Source organism: Lepidochelys olivacea (genome assembly GCF_965140295.1).
Source record: "Lepidochelys olivacea isolate rLepOli2 genome assembly, chromosome: 7".
NCBI lineage: Eukaryota > Metazoa > Chordata > Testudines > Cheloniidae > Lepidochelys > Lepidochelys olivacea.
The window spans coordinates 49874235-49901346 of NC_140417.1; the positions used below are offsets into that span (position 1 = coordinate 49874235).

At 55.3% G+C, this 27112-nt stretch overlaps 1 protein-coding gene across 3 annotated transcripts in view; it reads left to right on the top strand.

Moving 5' to 3' along the window:
• The first annotated feature begins 3415 nt into the window (after window positions 1–3415).
• MST1R (macrophage stimulating 1 receptor) overlaps window positions 3416–27112 on the top strand; it is a 46861-nt gene continuing 23164 nt past the window's right edge. For 2 of the 3 annotated variants that reach the window (XM_084634280.1, XM_084634282.1), the window contains exons 1-5: window positions 3448–3636; window positions 7107–8437; window positions 24731–24919; window positions 25467–25592; window positions 25945–26115. In XM_084634280.1, the coding sequence (XP_084490406.1) occupies window positions 7217–8437; window positions 24731–24919; window positions 25467–25592; window positions 25945–26115 (1707 nt within the window). In that variant the 5' untranslated portion in view covers window positions 3448–3636; window positions 7107–7216. Of the gene's footprint in view, window positions 3637–7106; window positions 8438–24730; window positions 24920–25466; window positions 25593–25944; window positions 26116–27112 lie in introns of all 3 variants that reach the window. The other variant, XM_084634281.1, reaches the window with a different exon arrangement.

Genomic DNA, 27112 nt, shown 5'->3' on the forward strand with positions numbered 1-27112 from the left:
CGGATGCAACTCGTCCGGCCCCATGGACTTGTGCACGTCCAGCTTTTCTAAATAGTCCCTAACCGCCTCTATCTCCACAGAGGGCTGGCCATCTCTTCCGCATTTTGTGATGCCCAGCGCAGCAGTCTGGGAGCTGACCTTGTTAGTGAAAACAGAGGCAAAAAAAGCATTGAGTACATTAGCTTTTTCCACATCCTCTGTCACTAGGTTGCCTCCCTCATTCAGTAAGGGACCCACACATTCCTTGGCTTTCTTCTTGTTGCCAACATACCTGAAGAAACCCTTCTTGTTACTCTTGACATCTCTGGCTAGCTGCAGCTCCAGGTGCGATTTGACCCTCCTGATAACATTCCTACATGCCCGAGCAATATTTTTATACTCTTCCCTGGTCATATGTGCAACCTTCCACTTCTTGTAAGCTTCTTTTTTATGTTTAAGATCCGCTAGGATTTCACCATTAAGCCAAGCTGGTCGCCTGCCATATTTACTATTCTTTCGACTCATCGGGATGGTTTGTCCCTGTAACCTCAACAGGGATTCCTTGAAATACAGCCAGCTCTCCTGGACTCCTTTCCCCTTCAAGTTAGTCCCCCAGGGGATCCTGGCCATCCGTTCCCTGAGGGAGTTGAAGTCTGCTTTCCTGAAGTCCAGGGTCCTTATCCTGCTGCTTACCTTTCTTCCCTGCGTCAGGATCCTGAACTCAACCAACTCATGGTCACTGCCTCCCAGATTCCCATCCACTTTTGCTTCCCCCACTAATTCTATTGTGAGCAGCAGGTCAAGAAAAGCGCCCCCCCTAGTTGGCTCCTCTAGCACTTGCGCCAGGAAATTGTCCCCTATGCTTTCCAAAAACTTCCTGGATTGTCTATGCACCGCTGTATTGCTCTCCCAGCAGATATCAGGAAAATTAAAGTCACCCATGAGAATCAGGGCATGCGATCTAGTAGCTTCCGTGAGCTGCCGGAAGAAAGCCTCATCCACCTCATCCACCTGGTCCGGTGGTCTATAGCAGACTCCCACCACTACATCACTCTTGTTGCACACACTTCTAAACTTAATCCAGAGACACTCAGGTTTTTCTGCAGTTTCGTACCGGAGCTCTGAGCAGTCATACTGCTCCCTTACATACAGTGCTACTCCCCCACCTTTTCTGCCCTGCCTGTCCTTCCTGAACAGTTTATAACCATCCATGACAGTACTCCAGTCATGTGAGTTATCCCACCAAGTCTCTGTTATTCCGATCACGTCATAGTTCCTTGACATCACCAGGACCAATTAGGCCAATTGATAGCCAATTAGGCCTCATTTCCTACACCCCAATTGTGGGCCGTTAATTTTCAGGCCCCCACATCTCTGGTTTATCAGACCTGATTTGAACAGAGTCCCTGACTCATCAACAGCCTCTTTGTTTGGACTAATTGAATCTGTCTCCTGTTCGCACCTTTCCACATCCCCATTCCATGGTACACCTGCTTGGAGCATGTCACAGCCATGAGCCACTTTCCCACGCTGATCGCACAATGAAAGCAGGCCCCACGGGCCTCCATTATTAGCCCAGGCCTTGCGGCGCTACAGGCGGCTCTGGGTGTTTACTGACTGTGTTTACATGTACTGTGTGTACATGTACAGGTATATATGTGTGTGTGTGTGTGCATGCACACAATTATGTGTATCTGCATGTGTATGCATGTGTGAGTGTACAGGGATGAGTGTGTATCTCCGTGTGTATGCACGTGAGTGCACAGAGTGCATGTATCTGTATGTGTGTATTTCTGAGTGTATGCACATGTGAGTGTACAGGGTGCATGTGCCTATCTCTGTGTGTTTGCACATGTGAGTGTACATGTGTGTGCGTGTCCATGTTTGAGTGAGTGTGTGTATCTATGTGTGAGTGTACAGGGGTGTGTGTATCTATGTATGTATGCATGTATGAGTGTACAAGAGTGTGTGTGACTGTTTGAGTGAGTGTACGGGGTTGTGTGTGTGTATGGGGTGTGAGCGTATGGGAGTGTGTGAGACAGTGTACGGGTCTGTATATGTCTGTACGGGGTGTGAGTGTATGAAGGTGTGTGTATATACAGGGTATGTGTGTGTCAGTGCATGGGTGTGCATGTCTGGGTTTGCACGTATGCATCCGATGAAGTGAGCTGTAGCTCACGAAAGCTCATGCTCAAATAAATTGGTTAGTCTCTAAGGTGCCACAAGTCCTCCTTTTCTTTTTGCACAAGCTGTGAGTATATGTGTGTGTGTGAATGTACATGTATGTGTATCTGTATAGGGTGTGTGTATGGTGTGTGTGTATGAGTGTACATATGTGTATCTGTATGGGGTGTGTGTGTATGAGTGTACCTGTGTGTGTCTGTCTGTATTGGGATGTGAATGTATGTGTGTCTGTATCGGGTGTGAGTGTACGTGTGTGCGAGTGTACGGGTGTATGTGTGTGTCAGTACAGGATGTGTTTGTCTGCAAAGTGTGCATGTGTGTTTATACAGGGTGTATGTATGGGAGTGTGTGTACTTGTACAGGGTGTGTGTGTAGGTGTGTGTGTGTGTGTGTGCAATGTATTTTTGTGTTCATGGTGTATGCCTGTCTGTCCGTGTGTGTCCGGGGTGTATGTCTGTCTGTTCAGTGCGTGTGTGTGTGTCTGGCCAGTCAGTGTGTATGTGTCTGTCTGTCTGTCTGTCTGGTGGGGGGGGAAGGGGGTGTATGTGTGTGTCTGTCAGGTATGTGTGTCCATCCGTCCGGGGTGTATGTCTGTCTGTCTGGTGTGTGTGTGTCTGTTTGTCTGGAGTGTGTGTGTGTGTGTGTCCAGAGTGTGTGTGTGTCCCCGTCTCGGGTTTGTGTGTGTGTGTGTGTGTGTATCTGGGGTGTGTTTGTGTTCAGGGGGTACGTGTGTTTGTCTGGGGTGTGTGTGAATGTTTGTGTCTGTCCAGTATGTGTCTGTGCATCCGGTGTGTGTGTCTGTCCGGGGTGTGTGTGAATGTGTATGTGTGTCTGGGATCATAGAATCATAGAATATCAGGGTTGGAAGGGACCCCAGAAGGTCATCTAGTCCAACCCCCTGCTCAAAGCAGGACCAATTCCCAGTTAAATCATCCCAGCCAGGGCTTTGTCAAGCCTGACCTTAAAAACTTCTAAGGAAGGAGATTCCACCACCTCCCTAGATAACGCATTCCAGTGCTTCACCAACCTCCTAGTGAAATAGTGTTTCCTGATATCCAACCTAAACCGCCCCCACTGCAACTTGAGACCATTACTCCTGTGTGTGTGTGTGTCCTGGGTGTGCTTGTGTATGTGTGTCTGGTGTGTGTCTGTCCGACGTGTGTGGAAACGTGTGTGTCTGTCCGGGGATGACAGCCCGGCTAGCCAGGCACTCACAGCTCCCGGGCTCTCGCGCACGTCACACCCCGCGCTGCCGAGGGGCTCCAACCAGACTGCGGGCGGACCCGCTGGCAGGAGCCCGCCCGTCGTGCCGGCCCCAGGGCGGGAGCTGGCGCGTCCTTCCCACGGCTCAGCTCGCCCCGCCCCGGAGGTGCCCGGCCAGGTGAGCGGAGCGCCCAGGTCGAGCACACACGGGGTGGCCCGGCCCGGCCCGGCCCGGCTCGGCTCGGCTCAGCTCAGCGGCCGGCGTCTGCGGTGGGTTCCGGCTTGGGAGAGTGGGGTCTCCGGGGAGGCGGGGGCGTCTGGGGCAGCAGGAGCCAGGCAGGGGGTGCGTCTGAGGCGGGAGGGAGGATACAGGGAAGGGGTGTCTCTGGGGTGGGGGTGTCTGGGGCAGCAGGACCGGGCAGGGGGTGTCTCTGAGATGGGGGTTGTGGGGGGTGAATACCGATTTTATACTCACTGATGCCAGGTTTCCCTGTTCCCAGGGCAGATCCCCGGGGGTGGTGCAGAGAGGGTCCCAGGCCGGCCGTTGGGATCCCTGCCCAGGGAGGAAGGGCAGGGGCAGGCAGACGCTCTGACACCATTGGGTTGTCTCTCAGTGGGTGCCTGTATGCTGGTCCCAGGGACAGATCTCTGCCTGTGCCTGGCACAGTTTCCTAGGGCCAGTTTCTAACCATTGGGAGCGTATTAATGAGACTCAACGGGGGTGCTCAGGACAGAGTGCCACCGGGCATGGGAGAACCACCCGGGCATCTGATCTGATAGGGAGTGGGGCACAGGGCCCATCACCTGCAGCACTAGGCATGAGGCACAGCAGGACCTGCCACCACCAGGTCACTGCTTCAAATCTGCCCTTGTCAGTCATAACCGTTCCTGTCCCGTGGTTTTTGTGGCATGCAGAGGGCATCTCCACCTACCATGCTTCCTGTCTTGGTGGAAACCCCACTGTTCTCCTGGCTTCTAGGTGTCTTTCCCCACTTTCATCTCTCCCCCCCCCCCCAGCATGCCCAGCTGGTGGGTGGGTGTGGGGTAGAGGGAGTGGCTGGCTCTCCTTATCCATATTCTCTCCCCCTCTGCCTTCTTCTGGCATGTTGTGTTGGAGCAGAGGAGGTGTGAGACAGTGCGGGCAAGTTTCCGGAATCACTGCAGTGATCAGGGTGTGCGTGTCTGCAGCTAGCAGCCCTAGACAGAATGAGAGGAGGAAGTTCCCCACTCTAAAGCCACCTTGTTTAAAAGGCAAAATTTCCTTATTTGTAAGCTGAAGTGTGTAATTAAACTAATCGAGAGGTGCTGCCATGCTCCATGGGGATACTCGCCAGGAGAAAGGTGGCTTGTTTGGTTTAGCGGATGTTGCTTGGGAAGAAGTTTAAACTAACCCAGAAAAATGGTCTCTTATAGTGGAATAAAGCTTGTGCATGGCAGAGGGTGGATGTGGGGGGAGGGGGGATTATACTGATATAACTATAGTGGTTTAACTGGTAAAACTTTCCCATGTAGACAAGGCCTAAGTGCCCACTCAACAGTGGCAGTTTAGCAACATAACCAGCCAGTTGTGGATGCACTTCCTGCGCTTGAGGGCACCTCCACATGCGCTTATGAAGGTTAGGAAAATGTACCCCTGAGGCTTTAGCCGTGTATAATAATAAACCAAACAGAAACCAAACCTTGTCAACTTCGCTTACTCCAGGGACCCAGCGTCTGAAATCCAGTGGAACTCATTTCCAGAGATGGGCAGATCCAGCGAGGCAGGTGTTCTATAAAGCTGGAACAGACTTGGGCTCGCTATGCATGGAGATGATTTGGGGCCAGGAGTTTTGCCTCTTGATCCGTTGCAATTTTTGCTCTGTAGGGAAGTGAGTGCAGTCCCGAGGCCTCCCTTGTTAGCAGACAGCCTGACTGGGGCCCTGTTCTGAGCTTCAGTGCTCCTTTCAACCTTCCTGACAAAGGCTCCTACCCAGATGGTTTTGGGAACAGTGGAGGCGGGCTGTCAATAAGGCCCTTCATTCCCATCCAGGGGTGGCAGGTTTGTAGCAATTTTGGTGGTGCCCAGAACCTGCCCCCCCCAACTCTGCCCCCCACCTGCCTAAGGCTCTGGGAGGCAGTTTGGGTGCAGGGAGGAGGTCTGGGGTGCAGGCCCTGGGCTGAGGCAGGGGATTGGGGTGCAGGACGGGTGAGAGGTTGGGCTCTGGAAGGGAGTTTGGGTGGGGGAGAGGGTCTGGGGTGCAGGCTCTGGGATGGAGTTTGGGTGCTGGGTGCAGGAGGGGGTGAGGGGTGCAGGCTCTGGGAAGGAGTTTGGTTGCAGGCTCTGGGAGGGAGTGCGGAGGGCTGGGGTGCAGGCTCTGGGAGGGAGTTTGGTGGCAGGAGAGGGTGTGTAGGAAGGGGGAGGGGTGCAGGCTCTGGGACGGACTTTGGGTGCTGGGTGCAGGCTCCAGGCTAGGGCAGGGGGTGGGTGTGCAGGAGGAGGTGAGGGGTGCAGGCTCTGGGACAGAGTTTGAATGCTGGCTCTGAGCTGGGGGTGGGGATACAGGCTCTGGGAGGGAGTTTGAGGGCTAAAGGAGGGGGTGCAGGCTCTGGGAGGGGTGTGTGTGCAGTGCTTATCTGGGACTCCTAGGCAGGGCAGGTGGGCGTCTCCATGTGCTGCTACCCCCAGGCACTGCCCCCGCAGGAGCACTTGGGGCAGGACACAGACCCACCCCACCCAGGGGCTGCAGGAAGGTGTCGGCAGCCACGTGGAGCGAGCAGGCAAGAATCTGCTCAGCTCCGCTGTGCTGCCGGTGGTGAGTGGAGGCCCCGGGCTGTTTTAAACGGCCCAGGGGACACATGGCACGGGGGTGCCCGGGGCGGAAGGTGGGGCCAAGGGAGAGACCCAGCCTCAGGCATTGCTGGAGCCGGGCCCTGGGCCAGGAATATTCCTGGTGCCCAGGCACCACAGGCCCATAGGACTCGCCGCCCATGTTCCCATCCTAGCTAGATGTAGGCTGAGATGGTAGCCAGGCTCACCTTTGATGCTCGGTCCCTGGCTCTGTAGCAGGTGCCTGAGTGAGGGAGAGGGATCTCCCCTCTCCCCAGCCCTTCCTGTCTCCATCTCATGGCAGTGTGGAGGCCAGATGGAGGAGGGGCTGCCCGGTGCTACCTCTTCCAAACAGCTTGGGCTGCCCATGAGAGGTGAGGGGATTCTGGGGAAAGAAGTGTTGTCTACTTGCAGATCCCAACTGGAGTGGGCCCCAGAGCCATGCAGCCTCCAGTCTTTAGGGATCCAAATGTCATAGCTGGTTAAAACCAAGCCAGGCTTCTTCGTTCTGTTCAACATCCGATGTGCCTCAGCCCCCGTGTGTATCCAGGGCAATGCATGCAGGGTGAATTGGCTTGCCTGGTTTGGGTGAGCCCTCACTGAGGTTACCAGATGCTTGACTGTGCAAGCGACTGGCTGACACGGCAGTGCAGCATCAGGGCAGTATGCTTCAAGACCCATCAATACAAATCCACTTCTTTCCTCCAGTGAATGAGATGGACCAGCGCTTTTCTGGGTCTGTCCAGCTGGGAGGTGCTGTGGACATGCTGGAGAGATCCAGCCATGGGGGGCCTGATCCCCTCTGCACTCTGGGGGGAGACCCGGTGCCTGCCCTGGGGGATGGGGAGGTGGTGTGCTCCCGGTGAGTACTCGAGTGGGATGTGGCATCTCTTCAATGCTGAGACTAACATGCTCTTTCCTGCTGGTATTTCAGCTGTAGTAGGATGGTAGCTCACACTCGATGGATCCCAGACCTGCTCAGAGCTGAGGAGCTCAGGTGACCTTTGGAGTCAAGGATCCTGGAGCGGCGTTTCCTCCCCTAGCATGGGGCTTTCATTCCTGGTTTGCCTCTCCTTGGGGTTCATGCTCACTGGAGTTTCTTTCAGCACTTGGCAGTGCCCACGGATTCCCTATAATGCTACCAGGGACTTCACCGTCAAGTACGAGCTGCCCAGCTTCACCGCGGATGGCCCCATCCAGAACATTGTCACCTACAAGGATCCGAGCGGAGCAGCCGCCCTCTTTGTGGCGGTGCGGAACAAGATCTATGTGGTGACCCAAGCACTAGCAAACTCATCCATCATCGTGACCGGCCCCGTGGGCAGTGCTCAGTGCGAGATCTGTGCCCAGTGCCAGGAGCTGGGAGCCGTCCGGAAGCCTGAAGACACAGATAACGTGGTTCTGGTGCTGGACCCATCTGAGCCGTGGCTATACAGCTGTGGCACTTCCCAGCATGGCCGGTGTTTCCTGCACGAATTGGAAATCCAAGACAGCCTGGTGGTGGTTAGTGCCACCTACTGTTTGTATTCAGCGGACAACAGTCCTGCTGAGTGCCCAGACTGCGTGGCCAGCCCCCTGGGGACGAGGGTCCTGGTGACTGAAACCAGCCATGTTTCTTACTTCTACATTGCCTCTACCATCAATAGCAGTATAGCTGCGAGGTACAGCCCAGAATCTGTGTCTATCCGGAGACCGAAGGCTACCTTGGATGGGTTCTTCCATGTTTCCCATTCCCTCAACGTGCTGTCAGAGTTCCAGGACTCCTACCCCATTGACTACGTGTATTCCTTCAGTGCCCAGGACTTTGTGTACTTCCTGACTGTCCAAAAGGAGAGCCCCGTGTCTGGATCGTACCACACGCGGTTGGCGCGGCTGAGTGCCGAGGAGCATGACATGCATCAGTACCGCGAGCTGGTCCTGGATTGCCGCTTCGAGTCCAAGCGCAGGCGGAGGCAGAGCTTGGACGGGGAGCACAAGCGCGATGTGGCTTTCAACGTGCTTCAGGCAGCCTATGTGGCCAGACCGGGCCCAAAGCTGGCCCAGGAAATCAGCGTCAACAACACCGACCTGGTCCTGTTTGGTGCGTTCGCTGAGAGTGAGGCGGAGAGTTCCGTGCCGCGCTGGTACTCGGCGGTGTGCGCCTTCCCTGTGCACCAGATCAACCAGGCCATTGAAGATGGGATGTCCAAGTGCTGTGGTGTTGCCCAGCGTGAGCTGCTGCGAGGGCTTAGCTTCTTCCAGGCCGTTGAGTACTGCCCCCACAACGTGAGTCCCCTGTACACACCAGCTTCCCCCTTGCCAGGGGAGCAGGGGGCATGCAGCGCTTTCTGTCCATAGCGGTTTCTCTGGGGTGGGCCAGTTGGTTGGGATAAAAGGAAACCGTGGCCCAGCTGCCCCCAGTCCTCTCATTCCACATTGAACCTCAGCTATTGAGGCTCAAAGTTTGTTTAACGTCATCCTGTTCCTCACCCTTACCTGTGCTAGCTGGGCCTTTGTGCTTCCTGGTTTGGGGGGTGTTGAGATGACCTTTAGCAGCTGCAGTAGCTGAGATCCATCTGAGGGGAGCCCCATCCTTGTGGAGTACCCTGGTGGGTGAGGATCTGTGCTTGTATGGTTAGGGCTGGGGGTCGCTGCCCGAGCTGCAGCTCCAGGCTCTTTGCAGTTTACATATTGCTGACCTTGCTCCGAGCAGAGCTAGTTGAGTCGCATGTCACCTTGAGGGTGGGACTAGTGGGGCTGTAGTTCATGATCAGTTATAGCGGCCTTGTTTTCTGTCCCCCAAACTCTAAAAGCTTCTCTTCCCGCTGCCCCTCCCCCCAGCCAGTGCGGTTTGGTTTAATTGCTTTTCTACCCCATGAATTATATATAAGCCCCGATGACACACATTTATCAGCAGCCTCATTACTTCTTAGCAGCACATGAGTTGATCCAAGTGCCCTGCTCTGTCTTCTGCTTCCGTTCCTTCAAGAGGGTGTGGCCCATGGGCTTAGCAAATAGCACTTCCTCTGCTTAAAGTGCTGTGCAAATATGAATGGAGCCTCACAAAGTCCCAAGGAAACATTTGCTTCCCCTGCGTTTGCCAGATGGGGAAAGTGAGGCAGAGGGAGGGGACGGGGCTGGTCCATAGTCCTGCAGAAAAACCATGTCAGACCCAGCGTGAGAACTTGGGCCTTCCTGACTCTCAACCCTGTGATCTGCACTTGAGCCCGTGTTTTCTGAGTGGTGGGATACAGACAGACATGGTTATTGGCAGCAAGGGAGGCAGAGAGGGGAAAAAAGGGCTATGCCAACTTTTTGCTACTCACTGGCACTTTGAGCTTCTGCTTGACTCCAAACCTGTGATCTCAGGACTGTAGAAAATGACCATCCACAAAAATTTCTCTGGGCAGCAAGCACTGCTGTGGGCAAAGCTAATTCTGTGCCACCCAGCTGTGTTAGTGGATGGTACCGCGCTCCTGGCCGGCCTCACACTGCCATAGCTATGGGGTGTCTTACAGTGCCTGGCACCGTGTGGTCGCCCTTAGGCCCTGCCGCAATAGGCATGAGTAATAACAGTGATAACCTGTGGCTAGCAATCTCTGCATAAGGTGAAAGTCTGGTCTGATTTGGCCTTCTCCTATTTTTACTAATCGGCTGCTGTTTGCTGTCCTTCCCGTTCCTTGCATTGTGTGGCTGTTTGCTTTTCCCCTTTTCTCTCAGCCTTGTGTTCTTCCTGGAGCAGAACAAGTTGGTGCCCCCTTCCTTGGGGCCCCCAGGAATTGGGAACACACTGCCTGTTTTGTTTGCAGAGTGTTGAAAGGAGGTGTTTGCAACCTGACTTCTGTGGTGTCCCCGTGGCTCAGAGCCTGGGCAGCGCTCACCCAAGGTGGCCAGCCCCTCCGTGTGGATACGTTCCTCGGCAGCGTCCCGCGAGATGAGGAGCAAGCTCACCTTGGGGCGGTGGGGGGGGGGCAGGGTCTTGGTTCCAGGGCAACTTGCAGTTTAACACTGGGCTGTGCCATGCTGGCAAACGGCAGGAGAGCCTGGCACCTTGCAGAGAGTGGGTTTGGAAGCGTGGGAGGTTTCTGGTGTGAAATGGGCCCATAGGCCAGTTGGAAACTGATAGCGCGGCCTGTGCAGGAAGCCGACTTAGTTTGCACAAGCAAAACAAACAGCGTGTTGGCAGCTGAAGGGATGTTGCTGCCTCTGGAATCCGACGACTGCCTGCTTTGCCGGATTGTGTAATAATCCTGACTCATTCCCCCTCTCTGTCGCTACATGATCTCTGGCTGCGGGCAGATTTCTACAGTGGCAGGAAGGGGTGATGAGCAATCCACCTAGGAAAGCCCCTCACTCCGTCTCACAGGCAGCCCATGCATTCCTGGTGGTTAGGAAGAGTAAAGGGTGCGGCCTTGGTAGCAGCTCTGTTTCTGGATCCCAGTTTTGTCCTTCCATCTGGTGGGAACTCGGCTGTGTCCTGAGCGTGTGTCAAGCCCTTGAGGCAGTGCTAGGGAAGTAGCGGCTGTCACTTCTGAATGTGGACTTAGTTACCATTTGAAGCCAGACGCTGTGCCTAGGAGTAGGGGCTGTGGGGGGCGGGGCACCGCAGAGGCTGGGTTTATCTCTCATTCAAGCCCAGCCCAATCCACTCTTAAATAATAGGATGGGACATGGTGGGAGAGACTCAGGCCTGGGCTGGAGGAGTGGGCACAGCATGGCCTGGCTCTAGGCTTGCTCTGTCAGGCTGGAGAGGGTGAGTTCTCCGCCTGCAGTGGGGAAGCCAGCCAAAGGGTGTTACAGGAGTTCCTTGGGAACATGCTGCCCCAGGGCATGCAGGTGGCCAGTTCTGTCCTTGACCTGTGATGGGACCTTCCTTCCTATTCCAGCAGCTTTGCTTTCCCCCTCCCCCCACCGTGCTGCCCTTGGATCTAGATGGTGCTGCCTCAGAGGACAGCACCTGCTGTAAAGAGGAGGCTGGTGCCCATCTGCACTGTGTTATTCGAACGAGGAGTCAGCCTGGGCACCTGGGCTCTGGTCAAACGGGCTCACCTGTGTCCCCTGTGCACTGGCAGCCTGGCCAAAGACCTGCATGTCCAGGGGTCTGTGGGAACAGCCCCATCCTGTGGCTAAGGTGGGCCGTGATGTCTCTCCTCTATGTCTGCATCCCTGCTCAAACCCAGCAGAGCCCTGGTGGGGGTGGTATACCCTGGGCTCAAGGTAAGGGCTTGTTCCTAGCACAGCGCTGTAGGGGGTGCTCCCGGTGCTGTCTCCCATGTTACCCGCCAAAAATCCAGGGCACCTCGCCTATATCCAATCAATTTAGGTACCCCCATCCTTTCCCTTCCGAGGGCTCAGGGTGTAAGGCACCTATTCTTACCCACGGGGCTCAGGAAGAAACTTGGTCAATTTAAGTACCTGCCCTTTCCCTTGGTGCTCAGGGCCCTATGGGTCTGCAGGACTTTTTCTCAGTGAGAGAGCCTTATACAACTGTGCTCTGAACATCTATTTCTTAGCAACACACAGAGAATACATATACCAAGCAAATCTCTTATGCTCAACACTCCCACTATACAGACATAATTCACCCGATGGCCAGTCAGGATCCTCTCATCTGGAGGTTCCGGCGACGCCTCTGCAAGTCACGGTCGTGCAGATGGGTCAGAGTTGTAGCAGCTTGATCATAGAATCATAGAATATCAGGGTTGGAAGGGACCTCAGGAGGTCATCTAGTCCAACCCCCTGCTCAAAGTAGGACCAATCCCCAACTAAATCATCCCAGCCAGGGCTTTGTCAAGCCTGACCTTGAAAACCTCTAAGGCAGGAGATTCCACTACCTCCCTAGGTAACCCATTCCACTGCTTCACCACCTTCCTAGAGAACAAGTTTTTCCTAATATCCAACCTAAACCTTCCCCACTGCAACATGAGACCATTACTTCTTGTTCTGTCATCTGCTACCGCTGAGAACAATCTAGATCCATCCTCTTTGGAACCCCCTTTCAGGTAGTTGAAAACAGCTATCAAATCCCCCCTCATTCTTCTCTTTTGCAGACTAAGTAATCCCAGTTTCCTCAGTCTCTCCTCATAAATCATGCGCTCCAGCCCCCTAACCCTTTTTGTTGCCCTCCACTGGACTCTTTTCAGTTTTTCTACATCCTTCTTGTAGTGTGGGGCCCAGAACTGGACACCGTTCTCCAGATGAGGCCTCACCAATGCCAAATAAAGGGGAACGATCACGTCCCTTGATCTGCTGGCAATGCTCCTACTTATACAGCCCAAAATGCCATTAGCCTTCTTGGCAACAAGGGCACACTGTTGATTCATATCCAGCTTCTCGTCCACTGTAACCCCTAGGTCCTTTTCTGCAGAATTGATGCCTAGCCACTAGGTCCCTGGTCTGTAGTAGTGCATGGGATTCTTCTGTCCTAAGTGCAGGACTCTGCACTTGTCCTTGTTGAACTTCATCAGATTTCTTTTGGCCCAATCCTCTAATTTGTCCAGGTCCCTCTGTATCCTATCCCTGCCCTCCAGCATTTCTACCACTCCTCCCAGTTTAGTGTCATCTGCAAACTTGCTGAGGGCGCAATCCACACCATCCTCCAGATCATTCATTAAGATATTGAACAAAACCGACCCCAGAACCGACCCTTGGGGCACTCCGCTCGATACCCGCTGCCAACTAGACATGGAAGCCATTGATCACTACCTGTTGAGCCCGACGATCTCGACAGCTTTCTATCCTCCTTATAGTCCATTCATCCAGCCCATACTACTTTAACTTGCTGGCAAGAATACTGTGGGAGACCATATCAAAAGCTTTGCTAAAGTCAAGGAATAACACGTCCACTGTTATCCCCTCATCCACAGAGCCAGTTATCTCCTCATAGAAGGCAATTAGGTTAGTCAGGCATGACTTTCCCTTGGTGAATCCATGCTGACTGTTCCTGATCACTTTCCTCTCCTCTAAGTGCTTCAAAATTGATTCCTTGAGGACCTGCTCCATGATTTTTCCAGGGACTGAGGTGAGTCTGACTGGCCTTTAGTTCCCTGGATCCTCCTTACCGGATCTTTTTTAAAGATGGGCACTACATTAGCCTTTTTCCAGTCATCTGGGATGTCCCTTGATTGCCATGAGTTTTCAAAGATAATGGCCAATGGCTCTGAAATCACATCCGCCAACTCCTTTAGCACCATTGGATGCAGCGCATCCGGCCCCATGGACTTATGCTTATTCAGCTCTTCTAAATAGTCCTGAACCTCTTCTTACTCCACAGAGAGCTGGTCACCTCCTCCCTATGCTGTGCTGCCCAGTGCAGTAAGAACAGTGAGTACATTAGCTTTTTCCACATCCTCTGTCGCTAGGTTGCCTCCCACATTCAGTAAGGGGCCCACACTTTCCTTGACCTTCTTCTTGTTTCTAATATACCTGTAGAAACCCTTCTTGTTACTCTTAACGTTCCTTGCTAGTTGCAACTCCAAGTGTGATTTGGCCTTCCTGATTTCACTCATGCATGCCTGAGCAATATTTTTATACTCCTCCCTGGTCATTTGTCCAATCTTCCACTTCTTGTAAGCTTCTTTTTTGTGTTTAATTAGCAAGGATTTCACTGTTAAGCCAAGCTGGTCGCCTGCCATATTTACTATTCTTTCTACACATCAGGATGGTTTGTTCCTGCAACCTCAGTAAGGATTCTTTAAAATACAGCCAGCTCTCCTGGACTCCTTTCCCCCTCATGTTATTCTCCCAGGGGATCCTGCCCATCAGTTCCCCGAGGGAGTCAAAGTCTGGAGTCCAGGGTAAGTATTCTGCTGCTCTTCTTCCTCCACTTTTGCTTCCCCTACTAATTCTTCCCAGTTTGTGAGCAGCAGGTCAAGAAGAGCTCCGCCCCTAGTTGGTTCCTCCAGCACTTGCACCAGGAAATTGTCCCCTACACTTTCCAAAAACTTCCTGGATTTTCTGTGCACTGCTGTATTGCTCTCCCAGCAGATATCAGGGTGATTGAAGAACCATGAGAACCAGGGCCCGTGACCTAGTAATTTCTGTTATTTGCCGGAAGAAAGCCTCTTCCACCTCATCCCCCTGGTCTGGTGGTCTAGAGCAGACTCCCACCATGACATCACCCTTGTTGCTCACGCTTCTAAACTTAATCCAGAGGTTTTTCTGCAGTTTCATACCGGAGCTCTGAGCAGTCATACTGCTCTCTTACATACAGTGCAACTCCCCCACCTTTTCTGCCCTGCCTGTCCTTCCTGAACAGTTTATATCCATCCATCCATGACAGTCATGTGAGTTATCCCACCAAGCCTCGGTTATTCCAATCACATCATAATTGCTTGACTGTGCCAGGACTTCCATTTCTCCCTGCTCGTTTCCCAGGCTTCTTGCATTTGTGCATGAGAGATAAAATTTGATGTTAAATTCCTGTCTGGAGATGGTTCCCAAAGAGCATTGTTTTTTGTTACATTATATAGGTAAAACTAGCTACCTCCTTTAACTCAGTACTTCTAGGTAACAACATTTAACCAATCATGCACTGGCACCTATGTTTTCTCCTCCCTGCTCAACTCTTTATATTTTATCTCTCATGCCCAAATTGTAACTTAAGATTTTCTGTAAAAAGAAAAGGAGTACTTGTGGCACCTTAGAGCTAACAAATTTATTTGAGCATAAGCTTTCGTGAGCTACAGCTCACTTCATCGGATGCATTCAGTGGAAAATACAGTGGGGAGATTTATATACATAGAAAACATAAAACAATGGGTGTTACCATTCACACTGTAACCAGAGTGATCACTTAAGGTGAGCTGTTACCAGGAGGAGAGCGGGGTGGGGGAGTGGGTGGGACCTTTTGTAGTGATAATCAAGGTGGGCCATTTCCAGCAGTTGACAAGAAGGTCTGAGGAACAGTGGGGGGGATGGGGGGGGACAAACATGGGGATATAGTTTTACTTTGTGTAATGACCCATTCACTCCCAGTTTCTATTCAAGCCTAAGTTAATTGTGTCCAGTTTGCAAATTAATTCCAATTCAGCAGTCTCTCGTTGGAGTCTGTTTCTGAAATTTTTTTTGTTGAAGTATTGCCACTTTTAGGTCTATAATTGAGTGACCAGAGAGATTGAAGTGTTCTCCAACTGGTTTTTGAATGTTATAATTCTTGACGTCTGATTTGTGTCCATTTATTCTTTTACGTAGAGACTGTTCAGTTTGACCAATGTACATGGCAGAGGGGCATTGCTGGCACATGATGGCATATACACAACAGAACCACTAAACCAGGAACCTATCCTTGCAACAAAGCCCGTTGCCAATTGTGTCCACATATCTATTCAGGAAACACCATCATAGGGCCTAATCACATCAGCCACACCATCAGAGGCTCGTTCACCTGCACATCTACCAATGTGATATATGCCATCATGTGCCAGCAATGCCCCTCTGCCATGTACGTTGGTCAAATCTCAGACCTACACCCAGCTCTCCTACTCCTTCTCTCTTGGGAGTGCCACCTCAGATGGAATAGTGACTCCAGCCCTTGGGTTGATCTTTGGAGCCCCAGCACTCTCTCAGATCCAGCCATGCTTCAGTGGGCTGCCTGTGTCTCAAACCGAACCCAAGCCCTGTCCCAGGTCGAGGAGTGGGCAGGGCACCATCAGCATTATCCCATCTCTGACCTTGGCTGGGGCAGCAGTGGGGCTGCAGGTCAGGACTGAGCAGTGCCAGCAGAGCTGAGTGCAGGAGGCAGGTGGCTCACGCCATTAGCTTGTCATCGTCCTGATCCCTAAATCTCCTCTCTCTCCCTGTTAGGAAACAAGCAGATGACTGAAGAGAGGCAGTGAATCGTCCAGCTGCCGGGGGGCGGGGCAGAACCTGGCCTCCCAAAGGCTTGGTAGAGAGCTGGGCTGCATGGAGGGGCTGGCGATCAAGGCAAGCCCAGAGTAAGGGGAAAAGCAAGCTCCCCAGAGTAGGACACTCAATTCTCCCCAGCGACTCCATCAGGGTCAGTTCCCAGCTGGCCCCTCGCTGCATTTCTGGCTTGGTCTGGATCTTCACACTCCCAGCTGGGATCTTCGGTTCAGCCTTTGCTATGGCCTGAGGGGAAAATCGATTCCCTAGTGGGGGTGCAGGGAAGTGTCTGGGCCTGTGGCTCAGAGAGAGAAGCTGTCTCCTGTCCAGTGCAGGATGAACAAGAATGGCTAGGGCTCTGCCAGACATGCCCAAGGAGGCTGTACCATGGGGGAAGGTAACAAGTGCTGGCGTGTGGCCAGGGGCCTCAGCACTGCCACAGTGGCTAGGACGGGGAGGGGGCAGTGCAAATGGTGGCTCCCTACCCATGTAATGCCTCTCTGGCCTGACTGCACTTGCACTTCTTGGCGGTACTGCCTGACATCACCATGCTCTGTTGCTGCAGCACTGGGGGCATCAGCACCATCCTTGCAGACTGGTGGCAGTGTCCTAAGCCACTCGGAGAGTGAGCTGCGGGATATGAAAACCCAGGATTGAGCCAGTGCTGAGCTCCAGGGAGCAGGGACAGAGCAGGCATGGAGAGAGGCCGGTTGCCTGCAACTCGCCCCGTGCAGACGCAGACAGGGTGTGTAGCCTGCTGCATGTTTGCTGTCTCTGATTAGCTCTCACCGCTGCACCTGGGAACTGCCCCATCTGGATGTTCCTACCGCAGGCCTCTCAGCAGGTGCACCGGGCGACACTTGGCACAGTTAATCACAGGGGATTTGTAACCTTGTGTTTGGTGCATTGGCCTTGTTAAGTCAGGGACAACAGTGCCAGGTCTGGGGCTCTCCTAGCTGTAGGCTGAGCGCACACAGGTGCGAGAGGTGCTTCTGATTTAGGGTTCCGCTTGCGGCTGCTAATTGCCCTGTAATCTGACCCACTCCTCTGGATCCTCAGAGAGCTCAAATACCCCCATGTTCTGCCCGCCGCAAGGCCATATCGCTGCTGGGTGCAGCATAATCACATTCTGCAATCAGGGCCTCAGAGATCTTCTGTCTGCGGGGTTTCAGGCAGCAGGGGAATTGGGGCTGCAAGGAGGGTTGGGGAGGGGAGCGGAGCACCCTGGAGATTGTGTTTGTAGGTACAGAAATACGAGGGGAATTAGTGCCAGCTTTTCTAGGGAGATACAGCCAGGGAGGGCGAGCCCTGAGTTTCACCCTGCTGTGCCCCAGCCCTGCGGGCGTGTCTCAGACAACCCACATCAGTGCTCTCCTGGAGCTGTGGTTAGGGATCTGGCCTGTGCTAGCATTCAGCTAACTGGCTGCAGCTTGCTTACATTCCCTGCCTAGAGTTCCAGGTTGGGTGGGCGTGTCCCATGCTCCATTCCTAGCCCAGCTGCTCCTAAGCAATGGAAGGAACAACTCCCCAGGGGCTGGTTAATGTTAATATTTAATAGGAGAGCTGAGAGAGCTGCCCAGCGCTGGTCCCTGTGGATGTGACCCCAGAGCATTAAACATGCCCTAAGCCACACCGCACTGGGGTGAGGCCTGGGGATGGGAAGTCTCTGGGCTCGCCTTGGTGGGCTGGGAGGCTATTTTCAGTTCTGTTCATTGGCAGTAAAAAGCTTCCACGTTTTGGGTTGTGTTGGCAGGTGTGGATTTCGTGTTGGGTCTGGGATGCTCCACCCTGTGGTCTGCCAGCGTTGCAACCTCTTTACCCCTGTTGCCTCTGGCCCTTCCCAGCTCTGTCTCAGAGATGGTGCAGAGGTCAGTTTGCAGGCTGTGTCCTGCTGCCCCCATGCCCGGGTACTGACTGACCCTGACTTTGGAGCTGGGAGTAGCGTGTGGCGTGGAACCTGCAGGCCCCTCCTTGTGAGAGTGGCTGAGTGCAGGCCCCCAGGGTGAAGGTGCCTTGTGGCTATGTTCTCCTTCCTCGGTAGCTGCTACCCTCACTGGGTAGCATGTCGCAGCAATCCCATCTCTGTGCTGCAGATCTGGGGCGCCCGGAGCTGCTGATGGGGAAGGGCCGAGAGCATGGAACAGATCCCCTGACTGCAATGATGCAGGGGTCTTGACTTGGAGCTCAGCCCGGGACCATGCCATGTGCATTCAGCATTCTGTGGCCAGGACAACTCTCACTAGCCATCCCATGGCACTGCTGTATGGGGAGACCACCCCTGGGGCTGCTGCGATGGAGCTAGACAGTGGAACTTGTGTGACACAAATGCAGCTGAGCCCAACCCTTTGAAACCTTGGGATCTTCTCTGGAGGGCGGCATGTTGTCGTCTGAGTGCACTGGGCAGCAAGTGCCTTGTACAAGTCCAGGGCCCAATTCAATGGGGTTTCAGCCCATCTGGGTTTCCTGGCAGTCTGACAGAAACAGAATGTACCATCCGCTGAAACCTGATTAATTCTCACACTGAGGGTGTCTCTATGCTGGGGCTGGAGGTGAGATTTCCAATCCCAGGAGACAGACCCATGCTGGCTCTGATTGCGCTAGTGGGCTAAAAACAGCAGTGTAGTTGCTGCAGCATGGACAGTGGGACAGGCCACCCTTTCGAGTATGTACTTAGGGTCTTGGATGAGATCGTACTGGGGTGCCCGGCCCAATGCTCACACTGCTGTGACGACGCTGCTGTTTCTAGCATGCTTCGCTCGACTACACGCCAGGGCTGGTGGTGAGCAGCTGGCACGATGCTTCCCGGCTGCAGAGCCAGGGCGTGGCTTATTTCTGACCCACCTGGGGGGGAAATTTTCGCAAGGAGTCAGGTTCTGGGGAATGAGTGCCCCCCAGAGGAGGCTGCCCCAGCATCGCCTCTGACTATGTCCAGTACTGTGGTTCTCCTGGGGTGACACCTGCATGCTGACAGTGAGACAACATAGGCCAGTTCTGATTTCATGTGCGCGCATACAGCGGACACTCTGCTTTGGCAGGATCCAGGCCAGCTCCCCCTTTCCTGTTCCCTGGTGCCAGGCGCTTCTTGGCACCCTTTCTCTCCCCTGCAGAATTCCTAACCCTCTCCAGGTTCCTCCCTAGGCAGTGTGCTGCTCTTCTCCCTCACCCGGAGCTGATACCCATGTCTGGCGTGGTGCTGGGGCAGCTCGGGGAGATCAGTCTATCCATAGCGCTCCGGCTTGCACAGGTGCTAAGTGTCGGGAGGCTGTTTCAGAGCCATGGGGCTATGGCAGTGAGAATGGCTTTGTTCTCCTTGGAGCCCCAGGAGGAAATGTTCAGTGGTGTCAGGTGACCTTGGGCTTGGGAAGGGTGCACGCGTGTGCGTGTGTGTGTGCGCGTGTGTGCGTGCGCGCAAGCCAGTCTCCTGGATTCCAGGCCAAGCCCCATCATGGATTCGCTTCCAGGGCCCCAGGCAGTGGAGAGGCTTCCGTGTGGGTGTGGGACACTGCCGGGGGGTTTGTGTACATTCCTCAGGCTTGCCAGAGAAGAAAGGTGAGGCCTAAGTCACCCCACAGCTGACTGCGCCAGATTTAAAAACACAGGGTCCTGATCTAAGCTGTGGAGCTGCCGGGTCAGGAGCTGTGTGGTGCTGTCGGTCCCACACGCCGAGCAGCTCGAGACGGGTCGTCTTGGTTGGTCTTTAGCTTAGGGCTGGGCGGTGTCTCCATGGAAGCTGGTATGGTGCAGCCCCAGGGGTTGTGTGGTGTGGCTGATCTGGAGGGTTGCTGTGGTCTCCATGTGCGTTCCTGGGACTGATCCTTGTCATGCTTGGGAGCTGGTCTGGGGGCAGGCAGCATGGGATGGACGTGGCTCTGCAACCAGTGCTCAGAGCCAGGGCTGGCAGCAGGGGAGGGACGTTGTTCTGCGACCCCAGTGCTCAGAGCCGGGGCTGGCAGTCTGGCCTATTGGGAAGGCTACCCAGCATTTCCTATTATAAGACCCCATTGTCAGTTACTTATAACTTTGCCAAATTTTAACCGTTTGGGCTTAATTTTCCATGCCCTGTGTCTTCCGCAGCCTGAATTTTGTTGGGAATTTCCAGCCAAAATGATCAAGCTGTTTCCAAGAACGAGGCTGGGGAAATACATGCTGTGTTGCCCAGGGGCGGCGGAGTGGCATTTAAAGAGGGCGGCCAGGATCTCCCCCCTTCTCCTCCCACGGGAGAAACTGCACTCTCCAGGGCCTCCCCTCTCCTCCCACTGGAGGGACCAGGCCTCTCCCCTTGCTGTCTATGGCCATTGTGCCAGGGGTCTTCCTGCCCCATCCCCCATAGGGCTTGTCTGCACTCCACCATGGAGCAGTTTGTGGGGGTTGTGAATTGTGTATTAACACATCAGGGTCTCCACGGGGCTGTTAGTGCTCTGCAGCTCACCTCCTTCCTCCCTCCCCCAGTAGATGGGTCCGCGGTGTGTCTCCCAGAAATCCTAGGCAGCTGGCTAGTTTGCTTGTAGCTGGAGCAGCCCCTGTTTCTATGTGGTCAGGTTGAGGTTTTGCATGCGACCTTTTGCATGGCCAGATCTAGTGGCCCCATGCTTTGGAGCAGGGATGTGACACAGGGTCGCCTGTGTCAGGGAGGTGCCTTTTGTTGTCCCCGGGAAAATCCTCCCACACTTGGCTAAGTTCAAAGAGTTTTAACATTACAGTTCACACATGCTCAGTGAAGACTTCCGCAGTGGTGGCCAGAGATTCTCCCTCACTGAGCATGCTCCATCGCCCCAGAGCTCCCAGTCCGCGCAGCCACCTTCCTACTGAGCATCTGATGCTCCAGCCCAGGCTACAGGGGGTGGGCAGAGCTGTTCCTGGCCCCAGCCGGGCACAGGGATCGAGGGCAGGAGTTGGGCTCTCGGGCGCTCTCAGAGCCCCCGTGCCGGCAACCAGGTCCTGGGGAGCAGGAAGCTGAGATGAATGCAGAGAGGCAAGAGCCAGTCCTGGGAAGTAGGGGAAGGAGTAACCTGGGACCAGGAGTATGAGACTAGCGTGGGGAGACTGGGCCTGGAATGCGTGTGGGGGAGACTGGGGCTGAGAGCTGGGGTGGGGAGACTGAGACTGCTTGGGCAAGGAGATGAGTACTGAGAGCCACTGAGGGAAGCATTCAGGTCACATGAGGGTCTGGAGGATTCGGCTGGTTGGACAAGGAGAATGGAGGGTGGGATAGAGACAGATCTGACAAGGAGCTAGGTACAAGAGGAGAACTGGGACTGGCTAGGCCAAGAGACTGGGCCATGGGGCTGGCGAGGGGATTCATTGGAGACAGGTTAGCTGAGGAGCCTGGGAAGGGATCTAGGGCACCAGCCCTGGGGATAGGAGAGAGACAGATTGGACAAATAGCTGGAGGAGGGACTGGGACTGGCTGGACAAGGAGACAGGGACTGGGATGAGAAGCCTGAGGACTGGAGACAGCCTGGGTAGGCAAGGAGCCGGGGTGGGGAAGAGACAGGACTGGGACAGGTTGGAGCGGATGGGACAGCTTGGGAAAAATGTCAGAAATGTCTGGGCTCCCTTCCGAGCCCAGGAATGGAAGGAGAGATCCCTGCATCTCACCATTCCTCTACCACCAGCAGCTAACTGGGAGCCCCCAGCAAAGCGTGCGTCTCATCTTCCTGACCCGGGAGAGGATGACAACGTACTACTGATGTGGGTAGCTCCAGGGGCAGAGGTCTGTGCAGTGCGTCTCACAGTCCCAACCCTGCTGGTGACCCATCTGAAAGCCTTTGGCCCCTTGTGTACGTGCGTTAGGGCACAGCCGTGATATGCTCACCCGTGGGGAAGCCCGACGGTGGTCCTGTAATTAAAGACTGCACCGTAATGCAATCACTCCAGGGGCCGAATTCAAGGTCCACGGGCGCCCTTTAATGTCCTGTTTCCTAATGTCTGAGGGCCGGGCTGTGTAACCTCCCTGGTGTTCCTGTGCCATGGTTTGTTGTGTGCTGCGCTGCGAAGATGGGAAGTGCTGGCGACTAGAGTCCTGTTGGGAGCCCCTCCTGCAGCCGTGCTCTTACTGCTCCCCCCAGTGGGACTCTGCTACTGGCAGACACACAGCACAGCTAGATTTTGTCTAGGCAGGTGCAGATGTGCAGGGGAAGCTCCCCGTGCCGGAAGAATCAGAGGCGGTGAACTTCAGCCGCTGGAGGCTGTGAAATGCCGCGGGTGGCTGGGGCGTGGAGGGGGGTGATGAGGTGAGGTGGAGGCTGTCTGGGATAGGGCGCAGCAGGGCAGCCCTTTGCCCCGTGACTGGGTAGAGGAGAGGGGTGGGCCGGAATGTGTCTGCAGCCGCACAGCTACAGTGCTGCGGCTGTGCCCCGGTAGAGCTGCAGCCTAGACACTTCCTATGCCAGCTAAGGGGTTTTCCCATGGCTGGAGTGAATCCAGCTCTCCGAGAGGTGGTAACTAGGTAAAGGGAGAATTCTGTTGGCCTAGTTGTGTCTGCACTGGGGGTTAGGCCAGCAAAACTACAGTGCTTGGGGTGACGTTTTCCCAGCCAAGTGCCGTCGCTGGGACAATCGGATTTTTAAGAGTAGCCCTGCCTGAGGCTGTGTACCGAGCTCTGATCTCAGCTGGATTCCTTGCCCTTCCCCGGTTTCATCTCCTGGGAGTTCTGCCCTGGAGGGAATGGGAACCCACCACGTTTCCTGGGAGTGTGACGGAAAATCCTCCCTCCACAGACACAGAGGCTGCTGTGGCCTTTCGGTCCAGCTTCGTCTCCTTCCTTCCACTATTGTGCATTGCAGGGTCAGGCCAAGCCCTTTGCCTCAAGCCCCTGCTTCGGGAGTGGGAGGACACTGAGTCTGAGCTCTTGCCAGATGTCTCGTCCATTTCCCAAAAGCGCCTGGCATGAGCTCACGCTCTGCTTACAGTCGGTTGCCCTCCTCTTCTGCAGCAGCTGCCTGGAGCTGTGCGAGTCCCAAAGGCAGGGAAATTGGGCTGCCTGCTCCCGCCGGGTCGAGTGCTAATGCGCATGGAGGAAGGGGTGGTTGTTATGACTCCAGGGCAAGACAGCTGAGTCACGCAAGCGAGAGGCAAACAGGCCTAAAGTTAGGAGCTGTCCGAGGACTCTACAGCGGGATAGCAAATGGTACACAGCCAACGCGAGGCAGGACAGAAGCACTGCGTCCTCATCTCCGGGACCTCTGGCTGTAACCAGAGGGGGCTTTGCTTCCTATGACCCCGGTCCTGAATGTCCCGTCACAGGCTTAATGTGCCACCCTGCTCCGATTGTAATCTTCACCGGTGTGTTCTGACCTACCTGCTGAGGTAGTGCTGGAGCCAGCGGTCCCTCCTGCCCCTGGGATGACTAGCTAGCAGGGCCCTAGCAGTAGTGGCCTCACCCCCAGGGATGGCCTGCATCAGATCCCATGGAGCCTCCCTGTGGGGCCATCCGTGCCAGGCCCATGGATGTGGCTCTGGGCCAGGCGATGGAGACGGGTTTCCGAGGGCGCTGCTATGTGACCCAGAACGTTGAGGACATTTGTCCTACTCCTCCCTGTCCGTCCTACGCCCTGATCATCAGCTTCCTTTGGGAGCCCTTGGTGCTGGCAGCTCAGGTTCGGTTCGCTGGCTGCAGGGCCCAGGGCAGGAGGTCTCCATCCAGCAGTGTGTGTGTCACAAGTTTCCCGGGCTGGGAAACTCTGGGATCAAGGCAGGGAGTTTGCCTGTTATCCCAAGAGAGACTTCCCTGCAGGGGAAACGGCTCTAAAATTGCCCAGCAGCCGCCGCCACAACGTTCATCCAAATGCCCAGCAGCTGCTGCTTCCCCTGCAGCTGCCAACAGTATCTGTTCCCTTGCAGGATCTCTTGTCCTCAGCTTAACAGCTGGACCTGTGGCCAGGTCTCCCTAGCTGCTGGTGATCCCCAGCTGGCCCAGGCTTCTGCAGAAATGGAGGCTGGAGATCAGGGGAATCCCCTGCTCTTCGCCCAGCCAGTGCCAAGTCCAAAGGCTACCCACACCCGCAGGTGCCAAGTTCTGTGTAGCTCCATGGGGGATGTTCTGGGCCAATCAGTTACTTAGTTCATTTTGTATTTGTCGATTGTATCAACTTCAGCTCCTGGGCAATGCACCCCGTAGTGGAAGGTGGGATGTATAGGGGTGAGGATGGAGGTTGGGGGGGGGTGTATGGATGGGTGCTGTGGAGTTGGGGGATGTATAGATGGGTACTGGAGGACTGGGTGGTGCAGGGGGTGCACGGGAGTGTATGGAGGGGTTGAGTGGTACTGGGGAGTTGGGGGTATATGGGTGGTACTAGGATGTTGGGGGATTGGTGTGTATGGGTGGGTGCCGGGGGGCTGGGTGGTACTGGGGTTCAGGGGGTGTATGGGTGTGTGCTGGGGGGTTGGGGGTGTATAGATGGTACTGGGGGGCTGGGTGGTACCTGGGGGTTGGGGTGTATGGGTGGGAATCTGGAGCTGACTACTGGTGGTGGTGGGAGGAAGCCGGGCAGGGGGTAGCTGGAAGAGGCTGGGGCCAGCAGTGGGTTCCCTGTCCGCTTTGTCCCCTTTCCCCCCAGCTGCTCCCTCCTCATGGGTGGCTGGCAGAGGGAGCAGCGAGTGGCAGGACGGGGGCAGCGGCCCCAGATGCAGTGGGAGCACTGGCAGGTCCATGTGTGACACCGGGCAGCCGTGGGGGGAGGAAGACGGGGGGGCGGGGGAGGTGCTGCAGGGAGCTAATACTGTGTGATGTCCCAGGTGAACCTCTCGTCTCCGGTGGTGGATACCAGTTGCTGGAACAAGCCCACCCTGGTCACCACGGCCCCCTACAAGGTGGATCTGTTCAATGGGCACATGGTCGGAGTTCTGCTCACCTCCATCTTCGTGGAGGCCCAGGGCAATGTGACGGTCGCCCACCTGGGCACGGCGGAGGGGCGCATCATGCAGGTAGACTTGGCTCCGCAGCTGTGCCGTCTCCATTCCCAGGGGGGCTGCAATGCCAGCCCCTCCAGCAGGGGGCGACGTGCCCTGGGTTGCTCCAACGGTTTCCAAAGCCCACACAGGGCGTCCATCCTGTGGAACTGACATGGGCCGGATGAAATGGGGTGAATCGTGCCTGGACTTGGGGCTCTGTGGCTGACTGCCAGTTACAATGACCCGTGAGGCTGACTGGACTGTGCCCAATCCAAAGCACCTCCATTCCTTGCCCTGGTGCTATTGCTGCCACTACTGTAGCCTATCCGTGCCACTGGCTGGGCCTGGAGGAGGCAGCTGCCTCCATCCAGCCGTGTGGTTAGGCCACTGGCTGGGCCTGGGCAGCACTGGAGGACTGTGCGGACACCGTAGACCCCCACTTCCCTGGGATTGCAGAGGGCCGGGGCACGGTCCCCACCAAGGGCAGTGCTGCTCTCCTCCTGCGGGGGTCGGCTGGGCCATGCCCCCGGCTTTCCCTGGAGTTGCTAGCTCTCTGAATGCGGTCACTGTCCCCCCTCAGGTGGTGCTTCAGCGATCCAGCTCCTACACTGTCACCTTGGCTAATTTCTCCCTGGGCAAGGAGCTGCCGGTGCTGCGGGAGGTTGGTCGGCTGGAGGACTCTCTGTTCTTCGCCACTGGAAACAAGGTGAGACAGGCGAGTGTTTACCCCAACCTCGCTGGGCTGGGGTCTCCCCCTTTGCCTGGGTCGGGAAGCCACTCTCTGCCCTGGCCCCAAATGGGATCGGAGCCCTGGGCCACCAGCTGGTCTGTCTTGGGGAGATGTGCTGGGTGGGCCACAGGGTTCATTGCTGCCCCTCACCTGTGGCTGGGAGGCAGCAATGGCTGTGCCCAAGGGCATGCCAACTGCAGGAAGGCTGTGTCCTGCCCTCCTGGTGCTGAGGGGTGTGTGGGGTCCCCGTTCGTGGGTGCTTTGTGGCTGCCCCGAGATCTCCGCGAGCCTCAGCCCTGTGCACTGACGTTCTCCCTTTCTCCTGAAGGTGTCTCAAGTTTCCCTCACTGGCCCGGGCTGCCGCCACTTTCTGACATGCCAGCGCTGCCTGCGGGCGGAGCGCCTCATGCAGTGCGGCTGGTGCGGGGGCACGTGCACTCGGCAGAAGGACTGCGCGGCACTATGGACTGAGAAGAGCTGCCCTCCTGTCCTCACTGATGTAGGCCCTTGAACACCCCCTGCTCTGTCCTTCCTGTTCCTCCTTGGACGCTGTGCTGGCTCCTGCCCTGCCTGGGGCCCTCGCTTTGCACTTCGTTTTTTCCGGTGCAGCTTGATACGTCCCCGTGCTACATGCAGCCCCTAGGGCCCCGGACCCAAAACCCACCTGCTGCCGACCCTGCCTTGGAGGGAGTGGTATCTCCTGGCTGCTGCGCTGATCCAGCCTTTCCTTTGTGCTCACCCCCGATCCACTTTCCTAGCTCTGCAGTAACCTGGGCATTTCCCTGCCCCCAGAGGGGCTGGCAGGGGACAAGCTGCTCTTGGCTGGGACTGGCTTTGTGCCAGGCTGGGGGGAAAGGGCAGGGTTTGTCGCCTATCAGAGGAAAATGGGCATTGCCAGACTGGGTCAGAGTGGAGATCCGTCCAGCCCAGCCTCCCAGGGGCCAGCACTGAGGTTTCAGACGTGTCAGCCCTCCACAGGCAGGTCTCCTCTTGGTCTCTAATAGGTTGGTTTAAGCTCTGAGGCAGAAGGTTCAATATCCTGCCAGATTTGTTATTAATTCATAGAATCATAGAATCATAGAATCTCAGGGTTGGAAGGGACCTCAGGAGGTCATCTAGTCCAACCCCCTGCTCAAAGCAGGACCAATCCCCAATTTTTGCCCCAGATCCCTAAATGGCCCCCTCAAGGATTGAACTCACAACCCTGGGTTTAGCAGGCCAACGCTCAAACCTCTGAGCTATCCCTCCCCCTATGACAGCTCTGGCTATTCTCGTTGTCCGTGCCCACATCCAATCCCTTTTTGCATTGTGTCGAGTTCCTGGCCTCTGCAGCTTCTGGTGGCAGTGAGTTCCACAGTCTGCCCACATGTGGTGTGTAGAAGTATTGCCTTTTATTGGTTTGAATGTCCCATTTTTTAATGTCATTGTTTGTCCTCTGCCCTTGTGCTATGAGACAGGGAGAACAGATGCCCCCGTCCTCCCTTCCCTAGATCAGG